The sequence below is a fragment of the Puma concolor genome, chromosome C1, assembly GCF_028749965.1.
Source record: "Puma concolor isolate L17-30 chromosome C1, mPumCon1.1.hap2, whole genome shotgun sequence".
In the NCBI taxonomy this organism is placed as follows: domain Eukaryota; kingdom Metazoa; phylum Chordata; class Mammalia; order Carnivora; family Felidae; genus Puma; species Puma concolor.
Window position 1 is genome coordinate 204892522 of NC_141674.1, and position 22782 is coordinate 204915303.

Sequence of the window (22782 nt, forward strand, 5' to 3'; positions counted from 1 at the left end):
CCTTCTTCCTGGCTGTCTGCTCACCTCCGCTGTGGCCTGCTTCCCCATCTGCCTCTTAGACATGTCATCCAGGACCTCCTCTCCCTCTCCCCCAGCTGGGAATCAGCAGCACCGGGGGAGGGTGGAAGGAAGGGCAATGTGATGAGCCCAGGGGTAATCCGACTCCAGACTCCTGAGTGGGCCGGGGGCGGTGCACCATGGGGGATGGGGCCTGGAACCAGTCCTCAGGGCCCCCATTTAAGCCGGTGTTGGAGATAGGGGCTCCTGGAGAGAGGGAAGGGGCAGTCTGGAGTCCAAGTCCCCTCCTCTGCTGCCCCCTCCCTCCACTGCTCCCTCGCAACCCGAGCCGGGGGGCCTAAAAATAGCCCCCGAGGCGCAACCGGCCGGCCGCCCTGGTGACCTTCTGGGTAACACAGGCCGAAGGCGGGCGGGCGGCAGGAAGGCAGGGCGCCGGCCCCCCAGGACTCGTCTCCCAGGGCACCATCCCCCGGGTGCCCCCCGTGGCCGTCCGGTTCCAGCGTTCTCCCCAGCCCAGCTCGCAGAGGCCATGCAGAAAGCCCGGGGCACGCGAGGCGGGGACGCGGGCATGAGGGCACCCCCCAGCCCCGGGGTGCCCCCGAAGCGAGCCAAGGTGGGGGCCGGCGGAGGGGCGGCGGCCGGGGCGCCGGTCTTCCTGCGGCCCCTGAAGGACGCGGCGGTGTTGGCGGGCAGCGACGTGCGGCTGCGGGTGGCGGTGAGCGGGACGCCCCAGCCCAGCCTCAGCTGGTTCCGGGACGGGCAGCCCCTGCCCCCACAGGCCGCTGAGCCCAGCTGCCTGTGGCTGCGGAGCTGCAGGGCGCAGGACGCCGGCGTGTACAGCTGCAGGGCCCAGAACGAGCGGGGCCAGGCCTCCTGTGAGGCTGTCCTCACGGTGCTGGAGGTCGGAGGTAATGGGGAGGCGGGGGTGCCCGGTGGGGAGGGGTGCTCGGAGCCGGACAAGGACTGCCAGGCCACGTGGGGAGGTCCCGGTGCACCCAGGTCTCTTCCCAGGTGCTCGGGCTTCTTAGCTGTGCTGACCCAGAAGTGCCCATCAAGAGGAAAGTGTGTGCTGGGGGGAAAGGGGTGTCAGAGTAGAGAGGTTTCCACCACAGGAAGGTCAGAGGTCAAGGGTCAGCATTTGGTAAGCAAAACAGGCCTCTCTGGGACTTCCATAGTGAAAGCCCTCCTAGTTTCCAGTAAAGAGAGTCCTCCTGGGGAAAAATCGTCTTCATCAGCTCAGATAACTTAGACCTGGGACCCCTGACAGGTGTGCACATGTCTGAAAGAGGGGCGGGCTCCCCAGGTCCCACTGCGATGTGAAGGGATGGGTCAGAGCTCCTCACAGTCCGTTGCTGGGGAGGGTTGGTGTAATGGGCACCAGGCTAGTTAGAAGAAGCCAGTGGGTAGACAATTATGAACAGAGTGCAGAGCATCAGAGAGTGAAGCTAGGTCTGGGGGCTCCCCGGTGTGCAGGGAGGAGGGTGCTTGAGAATCCACATGCAAGGGTGTGCACGTGCATGTGCGTGTGTACCTATGCGGGCCGTGGAGGGGTCTGGTGGCACAAGCAGTTGAGGGATGGGGGTTTGTGGAATTGGGATGGAAAGCCAATCGGCCATGTATGTCTACCTGAGGTTCAGAGGGCGTGGAAAGAGGATGCTCAGGCCTGTGCTTGGGCCCCTGCCCATGTGGGGGTAGAGTGCCAGGCTCGTGTGTGAAGGGACAGATGTCGATCTGAGGCAGAAGGGAGGGGACCGAGATTGGGCCTGGTCCTCAGGGTCCTGCTGGGGCTGGTGTGGGGGGCAGGCCAGGGCGGACTCTCCCGGGGTCAGTGTCTGGGTTTCCTTAACTTTCTCAGCCCCTAAGCCAGCCAGTTCTTCTCTGCAGACAGAACCAGAATCCTGGGGAAGTAGGCTGGAGTTGGGGAGATGGCAAAGAGCGTGGGGATCACTGATCACTGAGTGTGTCCCAGGCATCTTCAACAGGGAATTCTCATTCCAGCCGGGGGGTGTTGTGTAGGGGTGCACCCTTGGGTAGACACAAGGAGGAGGCACAAGGATGGGGGACCTCGGTAGCTGACTCTGAGTTACAGCGTGTCGGAAGATGGAGCAGGGGCTCAGCCTCCCTCTGTCAGCATCCCCCCCTCTCCTGCGTGCCACCCTGCTCACCCCCACCGTCTTCAACAACTGGTTCCTCGGACTTCCTGTGGCCAAGCCTGGGACGGAGAGGGTCAAGGCTGGCTTCTTTTGATTAGCCTTGTACTTGGCCAGGCGCAGGAGTCGGGGAAGAAGACGATCCTGGTAGTGCTCTGAACTGGGGGAGGATCGGAGTCCTTGGGGATCTGGTCCCCTTGGGGCAAAGGGGACCGAAAACAGAACATAAACCGAAGTGCATGATAGATAGGTTGGTGAGAATACAGTCTGGGGGAGAGAGATTTTAGGGAGGGGAAAGGAAGCACTGAGAGTGCCATATTTGTTTCAAGTTGAAATGACCACAGAGAACAGTAGCTCCAAATACTTCCTTTTGTAGGCGAGGACACTGTAGTCCAGAGTGGAGAAAGATCTGCCAGAAAAATATTGCTAGTTATAGCCACCCCAGAACTAAGAGCCCATTCCTCCTGGTTTCCACCTTGGGGGCTTTTTACCACTCAAGGAGTTCTGGAGGTAGGCGAGAGAAAGAGAAAGGGAGGGCAGCTGTCCATTGTATGGGGAGTAGCCCAGACCTTCTCTTTCAGAGGAGAGCCTTCTAGCCTGCTCTGGTTCCCCAGAGTGGGGAGAATGACAGGGTGCTAGAGCCCTCCTGCAAGATGTGTTTCCTCAGTCCCTCTGTAAACTGGGTAGCATGGTTGGCAGGGCTGAATGCTGGCGGGGCGTATCTAGATAGAGGCCAGGAGGATGGTCTCCAGGCTGCGCTGGTGGAACAGCACGTTTGAGAGGCATGGGGTAGGAAAGGACCCTAGGTGCCCCGGGGACTGGACTTGGGGCCTTTTGACAGTTATGTTAAAACAGAAAAAGGAGTGGGCTGCAGCAAGTCATAAGTCACATTTGAGAGCTTTTTCCTACGGGCAAGATCTTTACCCCAAGACCAGTCTTATTATTTATTTATTTATTTATTTATTTATTTATTTATTTATTTATGAGAGAGAGGCAGAGGGAGAGAGAGAGAATCTTAAGCCGGCTCCCTGCTCAGCACGGAACTCCATGCAGGGCTCAACCTCACAACCCTGAGATCACCACCTGAGCCGAAATCAAGAGTCAGACCCTCAACCTACTGAGCCACCCAGGCGCCCCTACCCCAAGACCAGTCTTATAATTATTATCAGTTGGTAATTATTCTTGGTGGTAATCTGTAATGTTATGAAGAGCTCCACAGTACTGCATGGCAGGTGACACATTATCATATCTGTTGATATATAATTGAAGTCCCATAGCAACCCTGGGGGAGCTGGTGGAGAGGATTAAATGTCATGTCTTATACAGATAGAAGGTGGCTCAGCTGGATTTTGGGGGGGGATCTGATTTGCTGCAAAGAACTAGGTGCTTAACTAGTACTCCCCTTTCACATGATTTGGGGGAGGGCAGGGGGCTTTGCTTGGTGGTGGTGGGGGACTGACTGCATGAGTCTGGCTTCCTCCTCCTCCTATTGCCCAGTCCCCTCCACCCCACCCCCTCCACCCCACCCCCGCCCCCACTGCCAGTCCCTGCAGTTACAGGTCTTGGTCAGAGGCAGCTGGGCCAGCAGCTCAGCATTGCTCAGACTTACTCATGGAAAACTTTTCTTGGTGGGGATCGACAGCAGGAGGACTTCAGGGTTCTCGAGGAAGCCAAGCCAGGACCTGGCTGCAGAAGAAGGAGGCAGTTTCCTGGCTGGGATTGCTGTCTGGCTCCGGAAGACAGGGTGATGCTAAGGCTCCTGGCACTCCTCCTGAGATGTTAGCTCAAGGATGGAGGCATATTGGCATGGCTTGGGGAGACTGAGGCCTTAAGAAGACAAGTGGGCCACAGGCTGGAGAGTTTGGAGGATGGGACACAAGAGAGTGGGATTTGGGGTGTAGAAATGAGGAAAGACCAGGAATAGTGAAGATGGCAGACATGCAGGCTACCTGTAGAATCCTTAGCATGTGTACAGAACCCTCTATCATTCCATTATTTAATCTTCTAAGCCTAGATTACTGTTGTGATGGTTACACATACAAGAAAACTGGCGTTCCAAGAGGGAATTGACTCGAGGTCACATGCCTAAGAGAAGTGTCAGAGCCAGATCTGAAAGCCAGATCTTTGGGTTCAGGGCCACGTTGCCTGTCCTCAGGAAGAGAAGCATGGGAAGACTAAAGGCAAGGATCTATCATCATTAACCATCCTTCTCCCAACCATATCCCCAAAGCCATCTTCTGGCCCGTAGCTGGTCCAAGATAGGTGGGCATTCTCTTTCATGACTGGGTTGTGGAGCTATGTGCAAATCAAGTGACCAGAACAAACACCACCCTTGAAGCTTGGGACATGTGTGGTTGGAGGTGGAGGCTTAAAGGGCAAGGGGTAAGGAGGACAAGGCACAGCCGAGAGAAGGGGCAAGCTGACAGTGCTTACCCTGTTAGTTGCATGTTGTGTAGCTGGAGTCTGGAAGACTCTGGTTTCAGTCAGAAGGGCCAAAGGTCAACAGATAGGAGTGGACCATGCTGGGGACTTGAGAGCATGGAGAGGAGAGGTTACAGACAGGGAGAGAGGGCTTGTTCAGCAAGGAAAAGGTGGGAATACACCAGAACCTGTGTTGAGGAATATTCTGCAGTTCTCTTTTTCACCAGGAATTTGGAATGTCTGGATGAAAAGCCAGGAGACTAGTATGGAGTTGGGAATGGGTGGGGAGAGTGTCGCCATCCATTCATGCCCAGGCCTCATCAGGTAGCGGAGGAGGAGCCAGAGTGGCAGCAGTGAGGAGCCCTGGGATAAAAGAGAGACAGGAGCAGAGAAGCCCCAAAGTAGCCAAAGCCCATGCGGGAGAACTTTCCTGAAGCCAGGGAAGGCTCTCCTGGGAAGATCCTGAGTGGAACTTGAAATGGCCATTGCTCCAGCTATTTCTTAGGAAAGGGTCTGGGTCTGGACAGAGGAGGGAGGAGGGCTCGATGAATGAGCTGTTCCAGGAAGATTTACCATCCCTATCCCCACCATCCCCAGCTCTGCCCTCCCCTCTCATTTTATCGAGTGTCTACTGTGGGCCAGGCACTGTTTCAGGTGCTTGGGCTACATGAGAGGAGGGGAAACCCCCAAGTTCCTGTCCTAGAGATTACATCCTAGTGAGGGGAGACAGACGATATGCAATCAGCACAATAAATAAGTAAAAATATTATAGTATGTCAGAAATGCAGAGCAGGATAAGCAAAAGGAGGGAAGGGAGAAACTGGACCTTCCAGGAAGGAAAGAGAAGAGGCAAGGAGGAGGGGAGTGAGTGCATCTGGCTCTGAGGAGGGTCCGTATGAGAGATCGGGCATGGCATGATGAGCTGGGCTTTCTTTGGAAGGGGAAATGCTAGCAGTGTGGGAATTGGCAGTCTGGGTTTGGGGAAATGACAAAGGGGCACACCTGTCCAGCCATGGAGGGGAAAATGGGGCAATCTAGGGCCAGCTGGGGGTGGCCCACCCTGCAAGCCTATCGCAGGCCAGCCCTGTGGGGGTGAGCAGTGCAGACCCAGAACAGGAACACAGAATCCCACAGGCCTGTCCTCGGCCCAGCTGTCCCGTCACTCACGCCCGCTGCCCATTGGTTATTTTTGCTATGGAATGTGCCAGCCCCTCGGATTCTCCTGGGGAACAGGGGCTCAAGTTACCCCCTCTCCTCACTCAGCTTCCCCATCTGTGAGTGGGTGTGTTTGGGGGTGGGCAGGGAAAGCGCCTGTGGGTGTCCAGGGTGCTCTGACTGGAACCGATATGGACGCACACGTGTATGCTCTGAGTGTACATCCCCATGCACATGCCTGTACATGCGACATTTGCCTTTGGGGTTCTGGGAAACAGGACCACCTGTGTGCACCCAGAATGTACAAGACATGACTTTAAACTAAAAAAAAAAAGGTCCATAAATTCAAATAACTTCTGGGGCGCCTGGGTGGCGCAGTCGGTTAAGCGTCCGACTTCAGCCAGGTCACGATCTCACGGTCCGTGAGTTTGAGCCCCGCGTCAGGCTCTGGGCTGATGGCTCAGAGCCTGGAGCCTGTTTCCGATTCTGTGTCTCCCTCTCTCTCTGCCCCTCCCTCGTTCATGCTCTGTCTCTCTCTGTCCCAAAAATAAATAAAAACGTTAAAAAATTAAAAAAACAATTCAAATAACTTCAGAAGCCCAGTAGAAATTGATAACAGAGAGGTATAGTCGTCAGGGGCTGAACTTGAAGGTCCATGCCCCACCTAAAATAAGAGTGCAGGCTAAACAAAACTCATCAGTTGGCTGTGTATTTATTTTGGACCCCTGTTTTAAAGAAATAAAGTTAGGTAACATACTGACTTATTAGCAATGTGAGGCTTTATTGCATAGTGGTCAATAACTCGGTCACAGTGCTTGGGTTAGAATCCTGGCTCCCCCAGTGATTGGCTGTGTGACCTTGGGCAAATAACCTCTCTCTGCCTCAGTCCTGCCTCTCATTGTAAAGCTTAAATGAATTGATTCATGTAAAAGTGCTTCGCACAATGCTCAGTACATACTAAGCATGCAGTAATTGTTAATGAAGATGACTTTGTAGTCACAGCTCAGAAGCCAGGAATGGCACTACTTGTGTATGCTGGGGTGGGGATTTGGATCTAGAGGACAGGGTGACACAGAACCTGTATGGCTTTGGCTAAGTGATAGGACTTCTCTGAGCCTTAGTCACTTGTCAGTTAAATGGAGCCTGTTAAATGTCCATAAGGCGTTGTTGTCAATGAGGTAACATTTATAAAGTGCCTGGCACTTAGTAAATGCTTAAGAAACTTAGTTGTAATGATTGCTGGGTGGGGGGAAGGAAGGGTTGAGTTTTGTGTAGGCAGAGTGTGCATGGTTCTGAATGGGAGAAGGACAAAGGAAGCCTGGGAGTACACTCACCTATGAATGAGAAAATGGGTCCTATTTGTGAATAATAGTATCTCTGGGCACCTTAGCTGGTGTGTGTGTGTGTGAGTGTGTGTGTGTGTGTGTGTGTGTGTGTATGCGCCACGGGGTAGGGACAGAGTACCTACCATCAAGAGACTCTAGGGTCCTCTCTGGCTCTCCTGAGGAGCCAGAGGGTTTTTAGTCTCCGTCCATGGCAGCACGGAGCCCCCACCCACCAGGACTTTTACCCAGTGTGCGACCTAGACGCCCCCGCCCGGCGCTGTGGCCCTGCGGCGTGTTCCCGCGGTGACGAGTTCGGTACTGCCTGGCACAGTGGAGTGTGCGCATGTTTGTGGAGTGAGCAAGTCGAGATGCGGCTGACCTTCCAGAGCGGCCCCGCGGGACGCGAGTGGGGGTGGCGTGGAGACCGCGTCGGGCTGCCAATGAGAGGGTGGCCCGAACTCTCATAGGGGCCACTGCACCCCATTCTGTGCCTCAGTTTCCCCATGTGCCCAGGGCCCGGGAGGCAGGTGCGGGGCGGGGGTGACCGGAGGCAGGTGAGCGCCGCCCCGGAGGTCGCAGGGGTGCAGGCCTGGGAAGGGGCGCCAGGTGGGGTGCAGGCTGGCGGGGGAGGGGCGGGCTCTGGACGCCGCCGCCGCCGCCGCCGCCGCCGCCGCCGCCTTCCCCCCGCCCGGGCTCCAGCGGCCCCGCGGCTCCTTCCGCCACCGGCGCCGGCTCCCGCCCGCTCCCCTGCTCGCCCCCGGCCCCGCCTCCGACTCCGCCCCGCCCCCGCCCGTCCCCTCCTCGCCCGGCCGCCTGCGCGGCCCCCTCCCCCGCCATGAAGAAGCTGTGGGTGAAGAAGCGTTTCCAGGTGAGGGCTCCGGGGGCGGGCGGCGCCGGGAGGGGGCGGGCAGGGCTGGGCGCCCCAAGGGAGGGCGGGTCACCGCGGCCGGGCCCCGGGGGAGGGGGCGCCGGGGCCGCGCCGGCCCCACCCAGCGGCCTAGGGCCGCGGCCGGGCGCGCTGCGGGGGGCTCCCCAGACTGCGTGCCGCGCGCGCCGGCCCCTCCCCGTGCCGAAGGGCAGACCCCCCAGTTGCCCGCAGTCCCCGCGACCCCCCGGGAAGGCCCCCGCCGCAGTTCGGCGTGGAGCACCCACTGGCTTCTTTGCCACCCCGTCCCCTCTCGCCTCGGTCCAACCCCGGCCCCCCGCCCCGGCTTTCCCCAGCCCCCCCACTCTGGAGCCTTCCATCTTCCCGATCTCCTGGAAGCAACGCACAGGGATCCGCGCCGAGCGCAATAAATTCCCTAAGCCCTGCCCTGTCCTCCGCGTACCCGGGCCTCCTTCCTGCATTCGTGAGGCTCTGGCCCTTGGGGGACCTTGTCTTCTGCTCCCCCATCACCCTCCCCGCCCGCTTGACACCTATTTCAGGTATCTGTCCTCACCCACCTACTCCCCCCCCCCAAGCAGGAATCTATGCCCTCGTCCCTCCATCTCCCAGTCATCCAAGCACCCCCCCCCACCCCCCCATTCCTTCACGTCAGTCAGCTTCCTATTTTATCCCCTAGCTTCTATCTCGGGGGGGGGGGGTGTCGCTCAGGTCCCCAGTCCTGTGAGCCTCTGTCAGAGTCCCAGCATTTGACCCACAGCTTTGCTGTCCTCTCTCTCCCTCCTCTGCTCCTCCCCAGAGCCAAGCTGGGTAGCCAGCCTGGAGCTCCTGCTGGGAGGGCTGAAAGGCTGGGAAGAGTGGAAACATTCCCTACTGGGGAAGCTGGCTGCCCTAAGTCTCTGTGCATTACCCCCACCCCCCCCCCCCCCCCGCCCCACCCCAGCCCCTGGAACGAGTTTCTGTTTAATGTAGAGGTTTCGATGGGAAGTAAGGGACATCAGGAGTGAGCCTTCCCCTCAACAATTCATTCTGGCTTTTCTCTTTCAGAAAACCGGCCACTCCCGCCGGGCCTTTGGCCGACTCACCCATGGTGCGTGGACCATGGGCTCCTTGCTCTAGCCCATGCCCACTCCTTTTCTTGGTCCATGTCCCTTCATGAGGCACCCAGGCCCGGAAGACAGCCCATGAGATGTGGGATCCCCCAGTACACATCCATACCCTCTGAGAGAGAACCTAACAATGGCGGGGGAGGGGGGGACTCACTAGCACACCCCAACATGGGCCTGGGCTCAGGGTTCTCCATCTGTGGGGCCAAGTGGTGATGAGCTCACTGCCATGCTTTGACAACCAGCACGTGGCTCCTGCTTGTCATAGCACTCATAGAGAAACTGAGGCACAGAACCTGATAGAACCTGGGAAAGTTAAAAATATGCCCAGGAGACTTTGCTTCTCGCCTAACCACTGGGCATTGTTGAGGACCACTCAGAAGTAGAAGAGAGGGATCAGGAAGAGGGTAGCTGTCACATCATGATGCAGAACAGGTGGGGAGATTGGTTTGCAAGGAAGGGTCAAAGCACAGCGCAAGTATTTTAAGGAGGGTGGGCCTAACCCCTAATGGGGGGCCTGGGTCTGTGACTGGGCTCAACACAAGCAGATGTATGTGTGTACATGTGTGTGCGTGGCCAGTGGCAGCACCAGTGAGAGTGCCAAGGGTACAGAATTGCTGGGGTAGTTGGAATAACCAGTCTAAACAGGTGTGCTCCCCAGCTGGGCACAGTGGGAGCCTGCAGGCAGTCAGGATGAGAGATGCTTTGCCCATTCCAGGTGCCTCCCTCCCCCTCCCCCATCCCCACAGGGCATTTCTGGGCACTGGGTACCCTCATGCCCCCTCTGTCCTGCCTATCCACCACGCCCTACACCACAAACGCTCTGATAACAGTCTGTCCATGTCTCTCTCCTGCTGCTCCTATGGAAGCGAAGTTTTCCGCTCCTGCAGAAAGCAAAGTTACGGTAGGAAACTGGCTCCTGCCCTAGCCCTCCACTCCCCTCTCCCTGCCCGATCCTGACCTCTCCTCACCCTGCCTCAGCTGCACCCTGATGTGTTCCGGCTGGCTTGGGGTGGAGGACAGGCTGGCCCTGCAGTTGGTCAAGTGCCCTGACAGTACGACTCTGAGGTGACTCCCCTTTGTTCCTGGAGTATTGGAACCCACACTTTGGAGCCTTGGAACCTAGGATCTTGTTGTTTGGGGGCTGCACAGGAACCTAAGCTATCACTGACCAGGGAGGAGGGGAGGGCTGAGACCCTGGTAATCCATTAAGTGGCTGGGAGGGGGGATGGTAGGTGGCTTTGAGAGCACTACCAGGGAGGCAGGAGTGAGTAGCCAGGGGCGCAGAGGTGAAGCCACGGGACTGGCCTGAGCAGCCCAGGAAGGGCAGGGGGACGTGGGGGAGCAAAAGAGGGGAGAAGATAGGTGTGGAAGCCGTGCTGGTGGTAAGATGGAGCCTGCTGGGTGGGGGGGAGGCGGGAGGAGACACAGGGAAGAGTTGGAGTCAGAGGGAGGAGGGCCCTGCCCACACAGACCCCTTCTTCTCCAGACTCGGAGACGGGCGAGGATGACATCAGCGATGTGCAGGGGACCCAACGCCTGGAGCTTCGGGATGACGGGGACTTCAGCACCCCCACGGGTGAGCTATCTGGGCTGCTCTAAGAGCAGGCAGGCGGGCTTCCTACAAGAGGTGCCCGGGCTTCACCGTGCTCCTTTCTCTAGGGGGCTCCGACACGCTGGTGGGCACCTCCCTGGACACACCCCCGACCTCCGTGACAGGCACCTCAGAGGAGCAAGTGAGCTGGTGGGGCAGCGGGCAGACGGTCTTGGAGCAGGAAGCGGGCAGCAGGGGTGGCACCCGCCGCCTCCCGGGCAGCCCAAGGCAAGCACAGGCAACCGGGGCCGGGCCACGGCACCTGGGGGTGGAGCCGCTGGTACGGGCGTCTCGAGCTAATCTGGTGGGCGCAAGCTGGGGGTCAGAGGATAGCCTTTCGGTGGCCAGTGACCTGTATGGCAGCGCATTCAGTCTATACAGAGGACGGGCGCTCTCGATTCACGTGTAAGTAATGGCCTCACCCAGGCCTGCACTGTTCCACCTCACCATGCTGTCCTGCACTGCCCCTCACCACCCCGTCAGCCTTCATCCCCACCTCCCCTGCACCATCCATCCCTCTGTGCACTTCTCCACCGCCCCTGCTTCCACCCTGGCCCCAGCTACCTACTCTGTCCTCCCACACTTTCCGTCTCCCTCCTGTGCCGTCACCACCCACAGCCTCCTGTTCCCACCGGCCCTGGCTTCCCCCTGCCATTGCCATGGTCTCGTGGACCCCTCTGTCCCTTCCTCGTCCCCTCCAAGATCTCCACTTTCCCAGGGGCCCTCTCTCACCTCGCCCATTCAGGCTTCAGTTGTCCCCCAGATTCCCCCCCCCCCAGGGCCCCCTCCGTGCCTGCTGTCTCAGCAGCTGCTGCCTTTTCTTCTCTCTGCACATTCCTGTTCCCATGTGGGCCTTTTTCTGGGAGGAACGGAACCTTTCTGCAAGGCAGCTCCCGAGAGAGCAGGAGAGCAAGGGAGCAAGAGCGCAGCCGGGAGAGAGAAGAGAGTGAGGTGGTCAGGGAGTAGATGGGGCCAGGGGCCTGGGAAGGCAGGAGGATGTGGGGTGTGTGGGAGGCAGGGGTGGGCAAGGAGGGATGGAGTCAGGGGGCTGGGGTGGAGGTAGAGGGCTGAGTGATGGAGGCTAGGAGCATGTGATGACCTGGTGGGAAATGCCTGTGGGGGGGGGGCGTGGGAGGGATGAAGGTTGTCGTGGCAGGGGGTGGCAAGGAGCGGAGGTGTTTGGAGTGAGGCATTGGAGCCATTTTTAGAGATTTGGGGGCTGGCAGATACAGGAGGGAGTGCTATAGTAGAAGAGGGGAGTGGCTGATGGTAGAGGTATTGGGGGACATTTGGGGAGCTGAGAGGGGCCTAACTTGTGATGGGTATGAGTGTGTGGGGGAGGGACCATCATGGAGGAGGAAGAAGGAGCCTGGTGGAGGGAGGCTGTTTTGAAGGTGGTTGGAATGGCTAGCGGTAGGCAGGGGAGAGGTCTGGGGCAGGGGAGGCTCCCTTGCTTTATCTGGTTGGCATTAACCAGGCACTCCGGGGCCCTGGACTCGCTTTTTCCTTCCCTGCCTTCCTTTGCCAGGCCTCAGCCTAAGCCTGGAGTTGCTATGGCAACTTCAGAGGAACCCATTTCCTTAGCGGTGTCTGTGGTACAGAGGCTGGCCTGGAGCTCAGAACTGCCAGCAAGAGGCCTCCTCTGCTGTCCCCGTTTTCTTTCCAATGCCTTACCCAGTTCCCAGAGGCCATTCATCAGGGACTCTGCTCTCTGCTGTCCCTTCCCCATAGTAAACTCTGCCTCCCTGCAGGTGGCTGGCTGAGATTCTGTTCCCTCAGGACACTGTGGATTGCTCTTCTACCCATCATCCTCCCCCCGCCCCCCACCTTGCAGTCAGAGGTGGGGTCTGCAGTGTGGGTGGCTGACCCAGGTAGTCTGAAACATCCGTACACTCAGGCACCTGCTAGAACTTCTGCTTGTGGCTGGTACCCTATTTCTCCTCCCTTCTGTGCCCTCAGAATCCTAGACATTTGCAGGGAATAAGGGCTCAGGAGTCAGACCACCTGGGTTTCAGTCCTGATACCAGCCATTTCCTAGCTGTGTCACCTTGGTAAGGCACTTTTCCTCTTTAAGCCTCAATTTGTTCATCTGTAAATGGAAGCAGTAACGCTTCCTATCTCGGAGGATTGTTGTAAGGATTAAGCGGCTCAGTGCACCTTAAGCATATTTAGTCCACGCTTTGGCACACAGTGAGTACTCAATGAGCCATTTCCTAAGTTTTTAGTAAGCTCTCTCCAGTGAGTCAGGTATGATGTTAATATCTCCGATTCGTTTCCTTGCCAATCCTTCTGTTTGATGTGTTCCCCAAGAATCCAGATAGGGGAAACTGAGGCCCAGCTCTTGGGCATCAAAAGCTCTGTGGGTGAGAGGGGTACTCTGAGCTGACCAGCTCATTCCCTCTTCCTCTTCTCCCACACCCCCCTCTTCAGGCCCACGCAGTAGTTATTTCTGAGCTGAGTTATTTCGGAGCATACCCCTTTGGGGAGCTTCTGTGCTGGGTGGGAGGAAGGTGGCGGAGGTGGGTGAGGGGGTTCAAAGGATTCAAGGTAATTTTCCCAGAGGCAGGAGGAAGTCAAAGGCCTGTAATGGGGGCAGATTGATCAAAGAGAATGGGAACCTGGGTATTCTAGTCTCCCACCCCAGGGACTTCAGCTGCCACCTGATGCGTTGTGTCAGCACTGGCAAGGGGCTTAGGTCTGAGTAGGTGCTAGGTAGTCCCTGGGATAAGGGTGTTGCCCCCCGAAGGCTAGTGCCTATTCTTCTAGAGGCCACTGTGAAAGGGGTATGTCCTGCTAAGGATGGGCAGGGCTGCGGGGGCCAGCTGGGGGCAGGAATGAGTGGGAGGCTGCATTCCTGAGAGGGCCCCTCCCCATCCAACCCTCCTGCCTTTCTTCACCATCCTTTGGGTCCTAAGCTCATTCTTTTCTCTCCCACCGCTCCGTTCTGTTTTTGCTGTTTCCCAGCTTCCGGGGCTGGGGGGAGGGGACTGGCCAGAGCCCGGGATGCTGAGTCTGTACTTGGGCCCAGCCACCAGACCAGTCTTCTGGTGCCAGGGCAGCCAGCCTCTCCCCAGCACCTGCTATGGCTGTGCCTTCCTCTTGGGGGGAGGGGGCAGAGGGTCTGACCCATGTCACCCCCAAGCCTTCCCAGCATGCCCCACCGTCCAATTCCTATGACGAGCTGAAGGTCTAGGAGGGGAGATCCCTAAATCTTCTACCCCTCTTCCTCTTGGTTCTGCAGCAGCGTCCCTCAGAGCGGATTGCACAGGGAGGAGCCTGATCTTCAGCCTCAGCCGGCCAGTGAGGCCCCGCGTCGCCCCGCCCTACCGCCTCCCTCCAAATCCGCGCTGCTGCCCCCACCGTCCCCTCGGGTGGGTAAGCGGCCCCCGCCGGGACCCAGCGCCCAGCCCCCCGCCACCCCCACATCGCCCCACCGGCGCACGCAGGAGCCTGTGCTGCCGGAGGACGCCACCGCAGAAGAGAAGCGAGGGAAAAAGGCCAAGTCGTCGGGGCCCTCGCTGGCGGGCACGGCAGAGTCCCGGCCCCAGACACCACTGAGCGAGGCCTCTGGCCGCCTGTCGGCGCTGGGCCGCTCGCCCAGGCTGGTACGTGCCGGCTCCCGCATCCTGGACAAGCTGCAGTTCTTCGAGGAGCGACGGCGCAGCCTGGAGCGCAGCGACTCGCCGCCGGCGCCCCTGCGGCCATGGGTACCCCTGCGCAAGGCCCGCTCACTGGAGCAGCCCAAATCCGACGGCGGAGCGCCCTGGGGCACACCCGGGACCTCGCAGGAGGAGCTTCGGGCGCCGGGGGGCAGCGTGGCCGGGCGCCGCCGCCTGTTCCAGCAGAAGGCGGCCTCGCTGGACGAGCGCACGCGGCAGCGCAGCCCGGCCTGTGACCTTGAGCTGCGCTTTGCCCAGGAGCTGGGCCGCATCCGCCGCTCCACGTCGCGGGAGGAGCTGGTGCGCTCTCACGAGTCCCTGCGCGCCACGCTGCAGCGGGCCCCGTCCCCCCGAGAGCCTGGCGAGCCCCCGCTCTTCTCCCGGCCCTCCACTCCCAAGACCCCTCGGGCCGAGAGTCCCGCCGCCGCCCAGCCACCCCCTCCGAGCGTCACGGGGAAGCTCGGGGACGAACAGGGGAGGCCCAGGAGCCGCGGGCCGGCGGGCAGGACAGAGCCGGGGGAAGGCCCACAGCAGGAAGTCAGGCGCCGGGACCAGTTCCCGCTGACCCGGAGCAGAGCCATCCAGGAGTGCCGAAGTCCCGTGCCGCCCCCCGCCGCCACCGATCCCCCCGAGGCCAGGACGAGAGCGCCCCCGGGTCGGAAGAGGGAGCCCCCAACGCAGGCCGTGCGCTTCCTGCCCTGGGCCACGCCGGGCCAGGAGAGCACTGCTGTGCCCCAGACCTTGGAGAAGAACAGGGCGGGGCCTGAGGCCGAGAAGAGGCTCCGCAGAGGACCGGAGGAGGACGGTCCTTGGGGGCCCTGGGACCGCCGAGGGGCCCGCAGCCAGGGCAGAGGTCGCCGTGCCCGGCCCACCTCACCTGAGCTCGGTAAGGCCTCGGCGAGGGCTGAGAAGGTGCTGAGTGAGACCTGGGTGGGAGGACGTTTGGGGAGAGCGATGCTGCTGGGCAGTTGAGAGGGCGGGCTTCACAGGGAAAGCACCAGGTTTGAGTTTGAGTGAAGGTCTGTGAAGGTCCTTGTGCTGGAACCTGCCTGCTGGTGAGGCAGAGTGCGAGTGTGTTTTGGTGGAGGCTGGGGGGAGCCGAAGAAAGAAAGGTGCCCAGATGCCTGCCGCAGGTACCCTGGGTCCAATGGCCAGCTGGGTCAAGGACCTAACCATGGTGGGAGGCATTGCTGGGAATCTGAGGAGCCCCTCCAAACCCCACTCCTCTGTGGGGGAAGAGATGGAAAGCCATCTCAATAAATAATGTGTCAGGCCCCTGTTCCAGGCAAGCTTTGGGCCAGCCACCTCTCATCTGTGCCCTTTCATCCCAGCGCCATCCCCTGACCCACCTGTGGCCACTGAGATCTGACCCGGTCTATCACCTCGCTGCCTCTCTCCCATCCTTGAGTCCTTGTGTGGCTGTGCTGACCGTAGATACATGCCAGCCTGTGTGTTGTCTCCCAGTCGTCCTGTGGATGGTGGCCAACAGCCAGAATGCCCCTGCTCCTAATTCTGCTCACCCTGAACATCAACTCGGGGTCCACTCCTGGATGGAGGCCTAGGAAGCCATCCTTGACTCACTCGCACCCCCTGCTGCTTCCCCAGGCCAGATGCCTGTGTTCACTGCTCCCAGGACCCTCGTCAGAGTTGCTTTCGTTTCACTTACCACCTTGTATTTTTCTTCATCAAAGTTAATTTATTTTTAATTTAAGTATTACCACCTCAAAGTTTTAAAAAATAATTAGGTACCTGTCCATTGCCCTATTGGCCACATTATTGCATACCGCAATACAGGTGTTGTATTAACTGGGAGCTTAGGGATGTTGTTTTATTTTAATTTGTATGTCAGCTGTGTAAGATGTTGAGTGTTACTTATCAGCTCCACCTTGCAGATAACAGAGCTGAGGCGCAGAGAGGTTATATCATTTGTCCAAGGTTATGGAGCTGGAAAAGAGTGTGATTGGGAGTCTCGCTGCTCTTTTGGCTACCTACGCCGTGCTTTGTTTAGCTTAAAGAATGTCAGAGTTGGGCCATTCTGGTAGAGGGATCCACTGCAGTGGGGTTGGAGGATATATTCGTGCGTACAAGCTTCCTGGAAGCAGGGAGTGCTTCTTCTTTCTTGTTGTAATCCTGGTACTCATACAGAGCTTAGTGCACTGTAGGTACAGTATTACTGTTTGGTGGATGGTCAGAATCGACGCTGATTCGTGAGGCGTCTCAGACGGCTGCTGGACCCACGTGCTGCTCCCTCTTGAATCCGGTGGCATCACTAATTTGGCAACTTACCACATGTTGTCCTGTGACAGCGGTATTACTGCTTAAGGCTTGGGTTGCTATTAGCTTGTACTCGGTCTCCTTGGCAGCTGGGAACACCTTGTGCACTCAGCACTTCCTAAAACAGGGCCTGATCTACCACCCTTGATGACTGATTTGTGGAAAGACGTGCAAGACTTCTTCCAGAAACCACAGTCGCTGTGGCTGAAGTTGAGAAGTCCAGCTAATGTGGAGTCCTGGCTGCCCTGTCCTGTTTGAGAACCTCTCTTCTGTCTTTTCCTCCCTGTTTCAGGACATTCAGGAGTGAGAGCCCTTGTTCCCCAAACCCCACCTTCTGGAAGCCCTTCTCTCTGGGTTTGGCTTTCTAAGATACAAGGCTGTCACGATCCCCTGTCCCCCTGAGTCATCCCCACAGGGACCCTGTCCCCTTACCTCGTCACCCATGTCTCCGGCAGAGTCTTCAGATGACTCATATGTGTCCGCTGGAGAAGAGCCCCTGGAGGCCCCTGTGTTTGAGATCCCTCTGCAGAATGTGGTAGCGGCTCCAGGGGCAGATGTACTGCTCAAGTGTATCATCACTGCCAACCCCCCGCCCCAAGGTGAGCTCCAGGGCTGGGGCCAGGCTAAGGTTGAGACAGGGAGCGGGAGGTCCCCCGTCAGTCCTCGGAGGGAGGGGAAGGGGAGGAGGCACATCTGCCCCATGGGGCTGGCTGGACTCCTGTGTGTGTGTTAGGGGAGTTTTCCCAGAACCCCCTGGGAGGAGAGAGGGCAGGCCTGGGCTTCTGTGAGTGAGGGGGCAGTCCTCAGGATTCCCTAGGGTTTGGGCTCTGTGTGGGGTGAGGGGAGATTTGCTCCAGTGGACTACTGTGGGCCATGGCATCCAGTCACTCCGCTCCTTCCTCACAGTGTCCTGGCAGAAGGATGGGTCTGCGTTGCGCAGCGATGGCCGCCTTCTCATCCGGGCTGAAGGAGAGCGGCATACCTTGCTGCTCCGGGAGGCCCGGGCGGCCGATGCCGGGAGTTACACAGCCACCGCCACCAACGAGCTGGGTCAGGCCCGCTGTGCTGCCGCGCTGGCCGTGAGACCTGGTAGGGAGCCTGTGGGGCCCCGGGCGGGATGAGCCGTGACCCTTCCCACTCCCAGCCCAGAGCTCAGGTTCTCGACCAGCGTGCACAGTCTGTTCTTAGATGTCACCTGCTCTGGTGGAAGCATTCTAAGTGGCCCAGCCTCAGAGCGGGGGCCGCAATCCCAAAGGCACACACCAGGCTGGCCAATTCATGAAGTCATTGAAATTTGTCTTTACGTATCCTCTAAATGCCATCCTCCGGTGGCATTTCCCTGAAAATGGTCCTGTGGGGAAAGCAACTTATCCTTGAGTCTCAGAGAAGAAGAACCTCCCAGCTCAGAGGGCTTAAAAGCCATCAGGAGCCTTCTGAGGTCTGAAGTAAAAAGTAGACCCTTCCCCACTCCCTCGCTCCTGTTGAACCCAAAGCCCTAAAGAGGGGGCAGCTGAGAGCACTGTTCTGGAGATGGCTGTGGCTCTGGCTGCTTTGTTTTCTATATTTACAAAAGCCCTCACTTGGTGTTGGACTACTTCCTTTGGGTGTAAGCCCGGTTTCTTTCAGGTTCGGGGCAGGGCCAGCCTGGCGTCAGTGTGTGTGGTTAGTTCTACTCATTCAGGTTGATGGGCCCAATGGTGTGCTGATCCTGGGCAGTGGGGGAGGGGTAGGTGAGGCTGGGTAGAAAGGAAAGACACAGACTCCATCCTCAAGGATGTTGCCATTGGGTCACCAAGCTTGATCAGAGGACCTAGGTTGGAGGACACTGCAGGGCAGAGGAACCCAGGTCCTAGAACATGGAGCAGAGCAGTCAGTCAGTGTTATGGGATGCTGGATTGAGAGGCAGATTTACAGCGGCAGCAGGAGGGGCTGGGCATGCCTGGAGGGGGGACAGCACACGCTGTTCTGTCCCTTTCTTTCACTCAGCTCGACAGGAGACAGGATTACAGAGCCTGTCTTGCTGTGGTCCCGGGGCTCCCGCACTTTTCACCATAACGATGATTTTGGTGGGATCTGCCCTGAGCCCCAGTCCTGCATTAGATCCTTTTGTTTGCACCTGTCTGGCTTTGCAGACCAGCAGGTCTTCGTCTGCCTTAGCATACACACCCCTCCCAGGAGCCCATGTTTAATCTCTCTCCTCACCCCTCCCACCACGCTGAATCATGCCCGGCCCTCCATGGCACGTTTCCGGCCTTCCATCACCTCTGGGATCTGGCTTCTGACTCAGCTCCCAACTCTCCTCAGGGGGCCTGGGGCTGGCTCCAGGACTCTGGTCAATACCTGGCTTGGGCTGAGATCTGGTAAGGGGGTGGGGGGTGCCCCGCTACTGGCTTGTGGCCATTTGGGAGCCTTTTAAGGTTGGGAAAGAGGCTTGGGGCAAGGCAGCTGTCAGCACTTGACTGGGAGCTCTGTGTTTGTTGCACTGAACCTTCCTGTGCTTTGGTTTCCACATTTGTAAACCAGAGATAATTATACCATCTTCACGAACAAAAGTAAATGTGTGAATGAGCTTTATGAACTGTAAAGCTGTAGACAAACATTAACTGTTAGCGTTATTAAGGGGTGCCGTTGTGCACAGGAGGTCAGGTCTCCACGAGCCTCCAGAAAGCTGCCTTTTCCTTTTCTGACCATTCTCCAGACTATCTGTGCCCTGGGGCCTCCTCCCCTGCTCTTGCCAGGCGCGCAGCCCCAGCCCCTCTATATTTCCCAGTTTTTGGGTCCTCAGCCTATGGTGGCATCTGTCTGCTCACCCCCCGCCATGGGGAGTCAGAAAAGCTTCATCTCATTAGTCAGCCACTAGTCAGTGTCTTTGCCCCCAGAGAGCAGCCCCCGTAAGTCATGCTGACTCGGCCCCAGGACTCCCTTGGCAGAAGCAGACTTTCTTCCCCTACAAGGCACTGTTTGGTCCAGAGTGGTTGGACAAGGGCCAGTGGACCTGGAGAGCAACAGAGTGGCTGGAACGATGGGGTGGCACGACGTTTGGCCAGGGCGGGGTCCCGGGCCTGGACTGTGTGCAGTGAGGGGGTGGGGCTAAGGAAGAGTGTCAGGCAGCCTGGCAGTGTGGCTGCCTGCAGGGCGGTGGGAGCCCGCCCAGGGAGGGGGTGCGTAGTGTCTGGTAGGAAGCGGCCTCCTGGAACCATCTCCCTTTCTCGTTCCTTAACCACCCACCCCAGGACCCTGGCAACCAGGACTGACTGTGCAGTGCCCTCTTGGCATGCCCACCCCAAAAGGGCCTGTTCTGGAGAGCCCACAGATCTCAGTTCCCGGTTGGGAACCATGGGAATTAGGGAATGGGTAACTGGGCAATGTAGTTGCCCGAGTGCTGTGGTTTGAGGGGCAGGGTCTGGTTCTCTTCCACTCCGGCAGCCCCACCCCGGCCCCATGTCCCTTCCAGCCTGCCCCAGCCCACTGGGTACTGCTGAGACCACAGTCGTTCTCCCGAGGGCGTGTGTGTATTGCGGCGGGTGGTTGGGGAGTGTGAGAAGTATGCTTACCTGAAGTGAAGCATTCTCAGCTGCCTGCATCTGTCACACAAGCATCTATTGAGTACCAGCTGGGTGCCAAGTTCTACATCTCTCTGAACAGTTTTTTGTGTGTTTGGAGAGTGTCTTTTCACATCTCCTCTCTTACTTGAGCTACACTGCACCGTATATACCCCTTGGAGAGGTACACGATAGGTGGCGATGTTCCCATTTGATAGATAGGAAGACAGAAACAAGGAGAATGAAGTGACGTGGAGCTAGCGCTAGGCCAGCAGCCTTTACTGAGTACCTGCAATCTACCTAGGAATGTTGTAAGCAACAGGTGATCTGGGGTGATGGAAATAAGCTTAGGTGGATAGCAAATGAAAAGAACAAGGAGTTAGCTTCTAGTCAGTGCTTCATGTGTACCAGGGCCTGTGTTGATTGGCTTATCACATTTACTCTTGTCCCGGGAGGTAGGTTCTATTATTATGCCCACATTACACATGAGGAAGCTGAGACTTGGAAAACTTGAGCAAATTGCTCTGGAGAAATGCTGATCAATAGAACTTTCTGTGGTGATGGAAATGTTTTATATGTGCACCATCCAGTATGGTGGCCACTAGCTACATGTGGCTGTTGAGCCCTTGAAATGTGTCTAGTGTGACCAAGGAAGTGATTTTTCTTTTCATTTAAATTAATATACATATAAGTAGCCTCAGGTGGCTAGTGCCCTCCATGTTGGGGTGCTCAGCTCTAGGAGCAGACGGTCAGTTGGGGGCTGGTCATGCTTTGAAGCCCTGTCCCTGGATCTCCCAAGCCTACACTCCTTACCATCCCCTTCCCTGCTACTCTGAACAGGTTCAAGGTGAAGGTAGAATTGTGCTCATGAGCTCATACCGGGTTGGGGGGGGGGGGTCAGAGACTGCTGATGCCCTCTGTGGGTGGGTCAGATGGGGGGGTTCTCTCCTTCCTCTCTTGTCTCCCCATCTCTGCTGTGGCTGTGGTCCAGCACCTCAGGCTCTGACAGGAGGCCCTTTGGGTGCTAGTCAGGACAAAAGGGGACATGGGGGCTCCATTCTGCTTCCTTTCATCCTCCCCCAAGCACAGGTCTTGTGTATTTGAGCCCAAGGTTCTAGCATTTTCCAGCTGAGGCCTTGGCCTCTTCATGTTTCCTTGTCTGCCCACAGTTTCCTCATCTGTAAGGTGAGGGTCCTTATATCTACTGGGCTATTTACTTGGTAAGATTTATGAGGCTCTGTGGGGATGAGAATGTAGATAAGGACATTTGGGCCAGAGGATATGGCTTTTCAGGGCTCATTCTGGTCCCACCATATGATTGACACTGTCGCAACAGAATAGAGTTTGGCTATAGCGGGTCATGAGGACAAAAGGAAAGGCAACAGTGTCTGCTCCTACCCCTTCTCCTGGCCAGGGCTGCTGCGGAGTTATGACATCTCCCCTGTGAAGGCAGAGGCTGCCGATGGAGGGGATCTTGGAATGCCATGTGACCCCATTGTCCATCTTTGAAGGGGGGTTGGATAGCATCTAAAAAAGCAGTGTGGTCCCTTGGCCAGACTCAACCCTTCCTCCCCACTCCTGTCTACCAGGAGCAGGTTGGCCGTGATGGGTGTCTGCCCAGGGCTGCTTCCTCAGAGTGGGGGCTGTCACACTCAGCCCATGAGAAGAATGGGGACTTAGTCTGCCATGAGTGCCGACCCTCTGTCTAACACAGAGCAACCCCAAATAGTCACACGTAGGGAATTAACTGTTTCTACGGTGAGGTCAGGCTGACCGTGTGAAATTCTCTCTGCCCCCTTTTAAAAAAAAAAAAAAAATTTAACGTTTATTTATTTTTGAGAGAGAGAAGAGCATGAGCGGGGAAGGGGTAGAGAGAAAGGGAGACTCAGAATCCGAAGCAGGCTCCAGGCTCAGGGCTGTCAGCACAGAGCCTGACACGGAGCTCGAACTCACAAACTACAAGATCATGACGTGAGCCGAAGTCAGATGCTTAGCCGACTGAGCCACCCAGGTGCCCCAGTTCTCTCTGCTCCTTGTCCCTTGCAAACCAAAACAGAAACCTCAGCGCTGCTCTTCTGCTTTGGAAGGGGCGGTACCCATGACAGCACCTGTGCCTTCCCAGAGGCAGGCTGGCCTGTATCCTCCTTTTCCCTCAGCCTCTCTGTCTTCCATGGTGGCCTGACCACAGCAGACATTTAAAGGCATCACCTCTGGAGGAGCCCACTGAGACAGTGCCCGTGGAGAACGGACTACGAATAATGGCTGGGCCATGTTTGAGTGTTTGTTAAGTCCCACATGTCATGCCCTCCCTCGGAAACCTCGAGGGAGGTGCCCTTTGCCTTGAGAGTGAAGGCCACTCCCCGGAAGCTGGCCTCTGCCATCTGGCCCCGAGGATGACCCCAAGGTGGCTGGAGGCCTCTGAGAGGCTGAGAGAGGCACCTACTCTAACGTGGTCGGGTCTTACTCCTTTTGTTTTTACCCAGTTTTGTAAGCAAGTTGAGCTGCAGTGGTCTGCATGTCCTTTTTTTCTCCGAATATTTGCTCACACAGTTTCCTCCTCAGGAAAGACTTTCCCCCTTTTTCCTTCTTCAACCAAACTTTTTTTTTTTTTAATGTTTATTTGTTTTTGAGAAAGCGACTGAGGAAGGGGCAGAG

At 57.6% G+C, this 22782-nt stretch overlaps 1 protein-coding gene across 9 annotated transcripts in view; it reads left to right on the forward strand.

Moving 5' to 3' along the window:
• Positions 1-223: 223 nt before the first annotated feature.
• SPEG (striated muscle enriched protein kinase) overlaps positions 224-22782 on the forward strand; it is a 56882-nt gene continuing 34323 nt past the window's right edge. The window contains exons 1-8 of one of the 9 annotated variants that reach the window (XM_086719717.1): positions 227-926; positions 9000-9042; positions 9892-9962; positions 10548-10637; positions 10721-11057; positions 13894-15197; positions 17041-17184; positions 17492-17674. In XM_086719717.1, the coding sequence (XP_086575843.1) occupies positions 548-926; positions 9000-9042; positions 9892-9962; positions 10548-10637; positions 10721-11057; positions 13894-15197; positions 17041-17184; positions 17492-17674 (2551 nt within the window). In that variant the 5' untranslated portion in view covers positions 227-547. Of the gene's footprint in view, positions 927-7867; positions 7938-8999; positions 9043-9891; positions 9963-10547; positions 10638-10720; positions 11604-13893; positions 15198-17040; positions 17185-17491; positions 17675-22782 lie in introns of those variants that run through there. The other 8 variants (XM_086719714.1, XM_086719716.1, XM_086719709.1 and 5 more) reach the window with 8 other exon arrangements.